Source organism: Boleophthalmus pectinirostris, unplaced genomic scaffold (assembly GCF_026225935.1).
Source record: "Boleophthalmus pectinirostris isolate CB_2022bp ecotype Guang Dong unplaced genomic scaffold, ASM2622593v1 HiC_scaffold_15, whole genome shotgun sequence".
Taxonomy (NCBI): Eukaryota; Metazoa; Chordata; class Actinopteri; order Gobiiformes; family Gobiidae; genus Boleophthalmus; species Boleophthalmus pectinirostris.
Window position 1 is genome coordinate 33,158,288 of NW_026571070.1, and position 12,591 is coordinate 33,170,878.

The window sequence follows — 12,591 nt, forward strand, 5'->3', positions numbered from 1 at the left end:
CCAGTTCTAAACCAGGTCTAAACTAGACCTAAACCAGGTCTAAACCAGGTCTAAACTAGATCTAAACCAGGTCTAAACCAGGTCTAAACTAGATCTAAACCAGGTCTAAACCAGGTCTAAACCAGGACTAAACCAGGTCTAAACCAGAATTTAACAAGACTAAATCATGCTGCATGGACGTGTCTCCTCGTCTTCTATCAATAATATTTTTAATTTGGTTCAGTAAAGTCTGGGCTTTTCAGTTTCTTTTAACAGACTAAAAACATCTTATGTGAAGATTTCCTCGTCTTTGTTTCTCTACAGCAAATCAAGTAATCCGAAGTATTCAGATTACATTACTCACTTTAAGTAATTTACTGGATTATGTTACAAACTACATTTTGAGGTATGTAATCCGTAATCTGTAGGGGAATACATTTTAAAAGTCACCTTCCCAACACTGTGAATATTCAGAAAAAGAAAAATATCTGGCACTTTATTGTGAAAGAGTAGGAAGCAAATTGGTGTGTTTTTAAAGCTTTCTGCCCGCTCCCAATTAAGGCTTTTAAATATTTTGTAGCTAAGTGAGTAAGTGAGTGATATAACTGCCTGATGTTTTCTCTATAATAAAAATACTTTTATTTTTCAGTTCTGTTCAAAAATGTAGTGGAGTAGAAAGTACAGATGCCTGCTCTCAAATATACTGAATTAAAATGTATTTAAGTAAAGTACAGATACATAAAATGTGTTCTAAACTACAGTAATTTTTTACTTCATTACATTCCACCAGTAAAAACACCTCTGTCTTTCTTTGGGCTTTCGAGAGGAAGGAGGATTAGGAAGGGTGAAGGGATGAGGAAAGGAGAAGGAGGAGAGGGAGCAAGGCGGAGAGGTAAAGAGGGAAGAGTGAGGAGGAGGGGTGAGGATACAGGCCGAGGAGGAGGGATGAAAATGTGTGAAGAGAGAGAGATGTGCTGTCCATCTTTCACTGACCACAAGCACCACACACCAGCATCAGTTACTATGAAGAAGATACACTTTATTGTCCTGGGGCGTTCTGTCCATCCTTCAGTGTCACTGGAGCGTCCTGTCAGGAGCCAGGGCCTCATCTCCAGATCTTGAGCTAGTCTTGGTCAGGACTGTCTTAACTGTAATGTTACTTAAGAATGTCACACACCCATAGACTGTACAATATACAGAATATATAAACCAGGGGTGTCCACACTTTTTCAACATGTGAGCTACTTATAAAATGACCAAGTCAAAATAATCGACCTATTACAAACCCAAGCCAACTTAAACACTTGGCGCCCCCTTTTTTGGACCCTCACCCAGTTTGAGAACCTCTTCTTTAAGAGAACTTCCACTGGCACTTTACACAAAACTGAAAAAAGTGAAGGAAGTGGGTAGAATTTTTAAACTTGTTTTTTCAAGTTCTTAACTGGAGTTACATTCTGACTTTGCAGAGATTTTGACCAGTTTCTACACATTTACCAAACAAACATCGTGACAAATACAGATGCATTTGTGCACTTGCGACAACTACATGTCACAGTAGGTCTGCTCTGTGCCGTACACCTGCACTGTGCCGTAGACCTGCACTGTGCCGTACACCTGCTCTGTGCCGTACACCTGCTCTGTGCCGTAGACCTGCACTGTGCCGTACACCTGCTCTGTGCCGTACACTGCTCTGTGCCGCACCTGCCTGCACCTGCCTGTGCCGTACACCTGCTCTGTGCCGTACACCTGCACTGTGCCGTACACCTGCACTGTGCCGTACACCTGCTCTGTGCCGTACACCTGCTCTGTGCCGCACACCTGCTCTGTGCCGCACACCTGCTCTGTGCCGTACACCTGCTCTGTGCCGCACACCTGCTCTGTGCCGCACACCTGCTCTGTGCCGCACACCTGCTCTGTGCCGCAGACCTGCTCTGTGCCGTACACCTGCTCTGTGCCGTACACCTGCTCTGTGCCGCAGACCTGCTCTGTGCCGTACACCTGCTCTGTGCCGTACACCTGCTTGCAGGGAGGAGCGAGAGTGTGAAAAGGCGAGGAGCGGTGTGCTGATGTGAGACAGATGGACAGGTAGGATGTTTTAAAAAGTTTAACCCGCCCTGTAATACAAGCTGGTACACGAGGGCACACATTGTTGCAGAGAAGTCACAGTCGCTGGGGGCACATGGGGTGATGTGCCATGTGTCCGCGGGCTCCAGACGAGACACAGGCGGCAGTGACTTGCCCCACGCTGCCACACACTGATACAAGTTTATTGCCAATGGTAGTGGCTGTAATGAAATATAATCGCACTCAACGAGTGTCAGAGCTTGAGTCCGAGACAAGACCAAGGCCAAGAGCTTTCAAGACCGAGACAAGACAGAGTCCAAACGCAGTCGAGTCCGAGACTAAGAAGCCAGTCTCACGACCAAGACCAGTCTCGAGTACTACAACACTACGACACTACAATCTACCCACACTACCTTGGTGATTGACTGGTAGATGTATTGGGCACCTCTGATATAAATGGATTTCCAAATAAAAAGTGAGCATGGGCGGGTTTTGGCTCCATCCTCTCTGGCTCAGTGGAGCTCAACAGTCATTTTTCCAGTAGGCTTTCCAAAAAAACTTAAACGGTACATGCACTCTAATTTCCAAATAGGTTTCTTGGCCCCAGATTTGGCACTACAACTGCTACCCTCGATGAGCTTCATTTGATTAGAGCAAAGCGCTGTGGTTGACGTCACACTCCCTTAGTCCACTTCTTTACTCGGTCCATGTTCCCACCACTAGATCTTCCATTTTGGAGATACGTTCCAACATTTAGCCGTATCTTATCAAACTCCTTCAAACCTTCCATTTCCTCATTTCTCCCGCTCTCTCCCATCACATCACAAACATCGCTCCACCCCTCTGCCCCAGGTCACTGTAAAACACACAAATGCCGACACAAATCCTACTACTACTACTACTACTACTGAACCCCTGGAAGAACTGCGTATTTCCTATATCCACCTTCTAGAGCAAGATGGATGGTCCTGGAGCGCTCTGGGAGAGGGACAATTGAGCGTGAGGCGGCGGGAGGAGATCCATCATGCTGAAGGCTCCTGGCACTAGATGAATGGCCCAAGACGGAGCGGCGAGCTGGGTGTGTGTGTGCGCTATGATGGGCCCTTTTCAGCTCCAGACTGGGCCCATTCTGAGGCTTGTATAGTGAGGACGGGAGAAGGGGAGGATGGGAGGAGCGGGCTGTGCGGAGGAGTGGAGGTGGCGTAATGTTTCCTCACCGTGAGTGCATTATGGATGAGAGGTGTCTCCGGGAGATATCGTCCGCTCGCACGAAAGCGGAGCGTAAGGAAAGACGGAAGGAAGGATGAAGGGGATGGGGGAGGAGGGGGTAAGACGAGGTAAGGAGGGAAGGGGGACAAGGAGAGGAGAGGATGAAAGAATGGACAGGTGAGGAAGGAACTGAATGGGGGGTGAGGAAAGGCAGAGAAAGGTAAGGAAGGATGGAGGGGGAGGAGAGGTGAGGAAGGATGAGAGAAAAAAAGGGGTTAGGAAAGGTGAAGTGAGTAGGAGAGGCGAGGATACAGGCAAGGAAGCAGGGGTGGAAGTTAAGGAGTGTGGAGGATGGACAGGTCGGGAGGAGGAGACAAAAGACGGGAGAAAAGGTAAAAAGGGATAGTTAAGAGGAAGGGGAGAAGAGGGGTGAGACTGAGGAGGAAGGGGAGAGAAGTGAGGAAGGAGTCAAGGAGCAGGGGTGAAGTCCAATTTTTTATCGTGCATCAAATCGACCTCCGACATGTTCTAACTAAAACGAACTGTATAAACTAAGAGTACGTCATCGTATCGGAAACGATCTGCATCCACACACGTCATATATATATATATATATAAATGGACATATATTCTATCATCTTAAGTGTTTTGGCGATGAATTACTTCGCAGCACACAGACCTACATCAGAGTATCAGTGTTTTCAGGCGTCCACACAGTGCTGGATCAGATCTGTACTCCGATGAATTCGTGGGAGCTGGAGGCACCAGATCATTCCGTCTCTGGAGCAGTTTTCAGTTAGATTAGTGTGAACGAACATTGCATCCACAATGAAAATGATTCAAATATTAACTAGTGTGGATGGGGCCTAAGCGAGTGTGACGTCACCCACAGCTCCACTCAAATGAGTCAAATGAAGTCAATGGAGCCAGAATCGGAGAAAAGCCACCTGGAGCACTTCCTGTTTAGAACGCTATAGCTAGACAGCAAGGGAAAGCAACACAGACAATAAGGGCTGTGATTGGTCCTCTCTACATCCTGCTCTACAAACATACAAACCTGCTTCATTTTGTAAACACGAACACCATTTTTAAATCCTCGCCTCCTAGAGTTGTGGTGGTGAATTACTTGGTGGTGCTTAGACCTCGACACAGATCCGTAAATCAAAAACAACGGCGACAATTGAGTCGACGCAGAACTATAAAACGGCCTTAAGCAGCAATGAGGAGGAAGGAAGCTGAAGGAAAGAAGAGGAGTGAAGTGGGAGGAGGTAAACGTGAAAGGGAACGAGGTCTGAAATGAACCTGGTGAGGACATAACACTATCTCTCCTGTGATAGTACAGCGGGTATAAGAGCGCCCCCGAGCCCTCCAGGAGTGACGGGTTTAGAATCTCTGCACACAGCCTGTACTGTATTAACATCGAGCCTCATTCATTTTCATGAGGCAGATAAAAAACATGAATTTTGACCTTTTCAGGGCACAGAAACAAGTAGTTGTTTATGTGTTTGTTCTTTTATCTGCTCCCAGCTCCATCTAAGTTCACTTCAGTCTGTCTCATTCTCAGTATATGGACAGGTTATGTCTTATGTGAAAGCTCAGAACCTCCAGAATTCCCTCCCTGAGCCGCAGCTTAACAATAAATCAGAATTACATTTGTTATCAGTAAAAGTTGTATTTGTTTACGTATCTGGGAACACGGACAAGTTTATGAAATGAGTTTATGAAAAAGGAGTGTGGTTTGAAAATGATGAATGGAATGTGCCAAAACGTTCCTTTCTGAGCTGATCTGAGTTATGTCTAAGCTGTAAATGAAACCCACAGACTGTACGCTCTCATCTGTATTTAAAAATACTAGTATAACTGTTAGTGCTCATGATGGAGCTGGTACTGCAGGGGAGGGCAATTCTTTATTTCTGTGGGACCTCATGAGAAACAAAAAATATTGTGCAGGGTCAGGCAGAAATGCTTAACTCAATTCTGTGTAACATGAAGTGTATTTCTTTATAAAAAGCAGTAAATAGCATTGTTTTGACAAGCTGCTCAGGCATTATAAGTATTACAAGTACATGTTGTGACTAAGCAATGAAAAAGTGAGGCTGCCTTATAAAATTTTAATGACATATTAAAAAACACCCGTGAAATTAAAGCAATGCAGCTTTAGTCAATGCAATTGTAAATGATGTTAAATGGGTCAGAGTCAAAGGGCCGTATGTGGCTCTGGAGCTGTACAATGTCCAGATCTGTGCTGCGGAGTGAATGTATGATCTTCATATACAGTGTTCTTCAGATCCACATGTGACCTCATTCTAAACAACAGCTCCTTTTACACTCCGACGTCACATACTCTGCAGCAGTGTGGTCAGATGATCACATGACATGAATAAACATAATGAATAACACCATTCAAGTATGGCTAGTAGAATACTATGTGATTGCTGATTAAAGTAAAAATAAATATGATAATACTCCATCTTTCAGCTCAGTTTCTTCTGCTGCTGTTACGTACTTTTCTGGTTGGGGGTTTGTCAGCTGCGTCGAGCTGAGTCCAAAGGCAAAGCTCTTGAGTCCGTCTACGGCAACTTTGCACATAGTGTGTTGAGAAACAAATATTTCCCTTCCTCCGTTTTCCAAAATAACATTGTGAACCTAGCATCATTTTCCAAAAAGTTTTCATTTCCATCAACTCGCATAAATACAACATCGAGCGCCGTCATAACTACACCGAGCCTCTGGGTGGCACCTGGATTAGATTCAAGTAACATTTATTTTATTACAGTTGTAAGTATTACTCAGAAATACCTTGACAAACATTACTGAGCGGGCTCGCCTCTCCACAGATCTGTTAAAGAAGTAGTAAAATGGCTGACCTCCGAGCTCATTGGTCTCTGGTCATGGATATGAAACATCAGCTGTGTGTGCAAATACAAACACATGAACAGTGTTTCAAGAGGAAATGTGACTGATGCTCTGATGCTTCATCATCATCATCATCATCATCATCAGAGCAAAACGTAAACACTGATCACACTTTTGGTGCATCAGCTCCTAAACTCTGTTTATCTCACTTTATACGCAAACGGTAAACCATAGTTTTCCAGAATCTCCACTCTAGTCTGAGTTTTTAGAAAGATTTGTTTTCGGTAAATTAATTTATGTGTAAAAGCCTGGGTACAAATGAAGGGAAATGTCTTCTGTGTCTGTGTTTTTAAAAATATCTGTGTACATGTAAACAGGACCCACATTCCTACTCTCACCTATCATCATGAGCAAGATGGCGGATACAAGCAGCTGAAATGAGTTTCCTCCGCAGGGTGTCTGGGTGCTCCCTTAGAGATAGAGTGAGGAGCTCAGTCACACAGGAGGAGCTCGGAGTAGAGCCGCTACTCCTTCATCCTGCTCTTCCTCTTCCCAGGGAACGTCCCAGGAACTACTCCCTCCATGACACAGGCCCATATACACAGAAGAAGATGGATGGATGTTTTGTCAGCTGCTTGTCTCCATGGAGATGTTATTGCTTTGCCCTGAATGATCCACAGTACGGCATTGACTTTCTCCATCCTCCTGTTCTGAACGGACTTGCTGCGCCACAAATCAGAGCTGTAACTCGCCGTGAAACATTCAAGTCAAATCAGGGACATCTCCATGGAGACAAGTTGACGGCAGATCCTCGACCAGAAAAAGCCTCATGGTGCACCTTTAAGAAAGTGCCACCAAGACCATGAATCATAAACAACACCAGCAGCACACTCTAACACTAGTTTGAATATACGACTTCAGACTTTTATCTGTCTCCTCTGACCTGCTGCCTCCTCCTCCTCCTCCTCCTCCCCTTCCTCACAGGATTTAGAGGAGCTACAACACCCTGAGTAATATTGACTGCCAATAAGATTTTAACACCAGTGTGAAGTGACAGTTCATTCATTAAAAACAGCCAAGGGAAATGAGGACAAATACACGGTTCGACACTCACACACAGGCTGAACAATCCATGCAAAGTGAGCTCTCCTATAGGCTCCTGCTCTTTCCAAAATACCATCTGCCACATTTGCAATGAAAATGAACCAACACAATCTGAATCACTTAAAAATATGAGTAGCCATTATATCAACAAAGTGTGTTATGCAAACTGTTTTTGTGGGGTAAACAATAGACACAATATTAGTTTATCAGCACAGCAGATGCATATGCAGTCTGAGTGCTTAAAGCATCGCTGTCTGTGCTCCTAACATGAAGTTACAACAAAGTTATGACAGTAAATGAACATTAGTGAGCGGGATACATCTTAATGACTCATATGTGTTAAATTCAGGTGAGTGCATAAATGACGAGAAGAAATATGTCAAACTTCAGTAGCCGGACATCCACTCATACTTGATCGATACAGCTAGAGCCTGAAATCTACTGAAATCCTATAAGACAGTGACATGACTTTTTGACCTTTTAACCATGTCTAACTGTCCCATTAATCCAAGAATCCAAATGTTTCTTCTCAACACTCAAACACTCAAATGTTAATTATGAATTTTGTCAGGTTTGTTACATCACAGGTAAAAATCCGGACCTATCCTATACAATTTTTAAGTCTGCAAAATCTCACATTGTTTTAAAAATGAATGTATGGCCTAATTAGCATTGACAGACGAAAGGGTCTTTTGTTTGTTTACTTTGTTTACTTTGTCACTGTTCGTTCCTGTTGCTGACAGCAGAGGGCGCCTCATTGGAAACAGAGCGTTAGTTTATGAAGTATATTGTCACAATGCAGACATTATTTGAAGTTAGAAAATGTGAAATACTGATCTTGAGGTGACCAAAAGCATGTTTAAAAGAGAATTCAAGTCACGAGAATATAAAATGTGTTCCTTAAACTATATGAACAGCAGTTCCACATCGCCACAAGCGATTCTCCCATAATCATGTAAAAATGCACACTGCAAACATCCAGTATTCACCAGCATCAACCCCACATCCTCCACCCGCCCTTCACCCCTTCCCCCTCCGCTGGTCCTTACCGTCTTTCCGGTACAGGTCGATCTCCACCTTCCTCTCCTCGGAGCCCAGCAGAGCCTGGGCCATCTGAGCGATGGCGAGCCTCTGGTGCCGGGGCCGTACAGGAAGTTACAGGTGCAGGGCTTCTGCATGATCTCCCCCCGAGAGTATCCACACATGTGACAGAAGCCGTCATTACAGAAGATGATCGCACAGTTCTCCACTCGCGCGTTAGCTATCACAAACTTCCGACCTAAAACAGAGAGGAGAGAGGAGTGTTTAGAGAGATGAGTGAGTTCAAAACAAATAACTTCTATTAAAAAAAAGTTATACTGATTCATTGTACAACAGATCAAGTAGAAAATGACAGAATGACTCCCAGGGTGCACATAGGCACAGTTTGAAAATAAGATTTTTTTTTTTTTTCTTGTAATAGAAATGGCTCCATACACTTTTAAAACTGCAATGGCAGGTTCGTCTCATAATGGCATTTGATCATAGCACACAGCAGTATCTGCTCTAGTAACCCTCTGAATTGAGTTCCACGCATTTTGTCTGGAATGACTCTCACTGAACATGATGGGGACGCTCAAACTCAGAGCTGATTGGTTGAAGTGTCACAACAGTGGAACAAGACAAAAGAACATTTTCCAGCTGAGAGAAAAGCAGATATTTTTCCTCCGCAAACACACAAAGCACTTTCCTCTGTACATGTTTTCATATACCTGTAGAAGTTTGTATTTTTCGCTAAAATAGTCTGTTTTGGGTTCATCTGGGCACTTCACTTTGGCCCAAAATGTGCACGTGTAGGTGTATGTGTATGTCAAAGGACTTGTGAGAGCAAAAGTTAACCACTTTATCCTTTCATGGTTTGAAAATCAGATACAACCACTTAAAAGCTCATAAAAGTCCATCTGCATCATACGTCTCCTTTAAAACAGGTGAGACGTGAGACGTATGTCGATTTTACACAAATGATCTCCTCCTCTGGGCCTGTATGTGTGGTCCAGGGTCATAACCTCCTCCACAGAGTACTGCAGTAAAAGTACTTATGTGTAAGACCATTTTTGTTGAGTGTCACAACTTCTTAGAGCCAGAATGATGTCCAAAATACTGCAGTACACAATATGTCCAGTACACAGTGTGTAAATGTATACAGCAGAGCCTATTATGGAGTACACAGGGGATACATGCAGAGCACATGTACACATTCATGTAAAAATATGTGTAGTATATGTAGTACATGTGAGAAGGAGACAGGATCATGGTCTGATGGACGACAGCACTAAAAGTACCTCTGAGGGCATGTTTCCTTTAGGAGCACTCAGCGTTCATATGGATGTACAGAGGGGGGGTAGGGGGGGGGGGGCTTAGTGTTTGTGGGAGTAGTAAAAGTAGCAGTGGTTGTAGTACTGAATGAATATAATGGCATGGGGGTAGTAGTCATATTTGTTGTAGTAGTAAATAGTAGTAATAGACTCTCGTGATGGTAAATGTAGTAGTGGTGGCAGTTCTACTGACAAGAGTAGTTATAGTGGTATGTGTATTATGTTTAGTATGAGTACTAATAGTTGTAGTAGTAGTAGTAATAGTAGTAGCAGTAGTAGTTTTAATAGTAGGTGTAGTGAAGTATTAAACACTATGGGTGACGTCACTTTCATTTAGTCCACATCTGTGGTTTAAACCTAAAATATGTCTCTCTGATCTGAATAGTCTTTCCCTAAACCCCAACACCTGCAGCATCATGAGTCAGTGCTAGTGCAGCCTCTGCAGCTCAGGGAGGGAATTCTGGAGGTTGTGAGCTTCATATGAGGCCTGGTCTGTTCATAAACTGAGGAGAATAAGAAGATAATGAGAAGAACTCTGTCTGCAGGGTTAAAGTGTAAGAGCAAAAGAACCAAAAGAATCTTGCCGAATGCTGCAGGACTCGTATGGACATAAAAAAGAGAAATATTCCTCATCAGCAAAAGAGTTTGACATAAATTTTCTGTAATATCCATTGCTCTGATATCCACAGAACAGAAGTGCTAAATCGAATTTCATTGTGTCGGTATTTTACAGTGAACACAGAGGGAAATCATCCTGGAGAAGAGGAAGATGTGGAGCTCAGCAAAAAGTACAATGTGAAGTACTGTACAGAGACTTTCATTTGGTTTACTCCAGTCTGTATACAGACACACACACACGCACACACACACACACACACACACACACACACGAGATCACACTGGCTCACAGGGGAAGAGTTCAAAGTGCAGTAAAAACACAAGACTCAAGAGTGAACTCTGCAGGACATGTGTTTGTCTCGAGCCAAAGACAAAACTCTGACAGCATGAACAGACCAAACATCCACACACACACACACACACACACGCACGCACACACACACACACACACACGCATGCACGCACACACAGACACACACACAGACAGACACACACACACACACACACACTACTGCTCAGAGTGAGTGTGAGTGCAGCCTCAGGAAACAGCAACAGAGGCCTCTCTGAACAAGACTAGTATACTATACTATATACTATACACTATATACTATAGTATATAGTGTAGTATAATATAGCATAGTATATAGTACAGTAGAGTATATAGTATATAGTGTAGTATATAGTATAGCACAGGTAATTGGACATCTGAATGAAGTTGAAGTGGTTAGATTAGTAGTAAACAGAGGTGTGCAGACACTTCTGAACTCGACTGTGCACAGACTGACGGCTCAGAGACTTTTATCAGTGTAAACACTGTGAGCTCAAAATAACTTTGAAACTTAATAAAATATTTAGTGGAGCACTCTGACCACACACGAGGAACACTTCAAACACAGACAGGTTTCAAGAGTTTTTCTAAGAGAGAAAAGTCTTTAGAGTCATTTATACCTGTGGGCCTATGCTAATCACTAATGCTAATCTTTTATTAGCATTTACTGAACCTTTCTCTGCACAGAAGTCAAAGTGTGTTTTTAAATGTACTTCTGTACGTGCCCTGTGTTATTGTATAAATGTAAGAGCAGTTTGTGCACAGTTTCTTTGGAGGTGACATTGTTTACATTAGAGTAGAACCAATATGGCCGCCGGTGGTGTAAGGTCATGTGTCTGGAATGAACAGTTACATTTCAGTTTAGCTTTTGCACTCCCCCCCTTCCTCCCTTTGCTCCCCATACTAAGTTACTCTCCCTTCAGTGCGTTATCACAACATAATCAACCCACTAATAAAACGACAGCACATTGTATCGGGTTTGTGAAGTTGTGGTGTATTCTCTTGCTTTTGTATATTTAAGAAAAAACACTGCAGAGCTTCATGTGGGCGGAGCTTTGTACAGGATCTTACAGCTCCCCATAAGAAGGGTCCAAATATTGCGAGAGATCCCTACATTACTCAAACATATATGGATGACTTACAAAAGCTGTATTTTTGATGAGGAAACATTGTTCTAACATGGCAGAAAGCTCCAAAAAGTCCATACCTCTCTCCTGTTTTTTGCTCAGTGTAAAGCAGCTCCCTTATGAGGACGATAAATGATGTGGCCAGGTCTATATGTGGCCTGTGGGTTTGAATGCTGGTGTGTCCCATTACTTATGCACTACATCGCAGCATGTACACGACTATTTTTAACTCATGATTCATCTGAACATGGACTACAAACACTTCTGGACCTTGTTAAACTGCCTTCTGTTTGCATGATTTGGTTTTAGCTGTGTTCAGATCCACACTACGAGGCTTTTCTAGAGGAGGGATCTTGCACCTGCTTGTCGCCATGGAGAAGTTGCCTGTAAAGTTCCATAGTATGACCTTAAATGGATTCAACTACAAGCAGTGTTGGGAAGGTGACTTTTAAAATGTATTCCCCTACAGATTACAGATTACATACCCCAAAATGTAGTTTGTTAAGGAATCCATTAAATGACTTAAAGTGAGTAATGTAATCTGAATACTTTGGATTACTTGATTTGCTGAAGAGGAGCAAAGACGAGGAAATAGTAACATAAGATGTTTTGTCTGATAAAAGAAAATAAAAAGCCCAGACTTTACTGAACCAAATTAAAAATATTATTGATAGAAGACGAGGAGACACGGTCTGCGCGGCATGGTTTAGTCTTATTAAATCCTGTTTTAGTCCTGGTTTAGATCTAGTTTAGACCTAGATTAGATCTAGTTTAGACCTGGTTTAGTCCTGGTTTAGACCTGGTTTTAGACCTGTTTTAGATCTAGTTTAGATCTAGTTTAGACATGGTTTAGACCTGGTTTAGACCTGGTTTTAGACCTGGTTTAGACCTGTTTTAGACCTGGTTTAGATCTAATTTAGATCTAGTTTAGACCTGGTTTTAGTCCTGGTTT

At 43.0% G+C, this 12,591-nt stretch overlaps 1 protein-coding gene across 1 annotated transcript in view; it reads right to left on the minus strand.

Moving 5' to 3' along the window:
• The window catches only part of kcnh2b (potassium voltage-gated channel, subfamily H (eag-related), member 2b), a 620,615-nt gene that overhangs the window by 518,535 nt on the left and 89,489 nt on the right, over nucleotides 1–12,591 (minus strand). Inside the window, 2 exon segments of the mRNA XM_055150833.1 lie at nucleotides 8,262–8,345; nucleotides 8,348–8,491. Of these exon segments, the coding sequence (XP_055006808.1) occupies nucleotides 8,262–8,345; nucleotides 8,348–8,491 (228 nt within the window).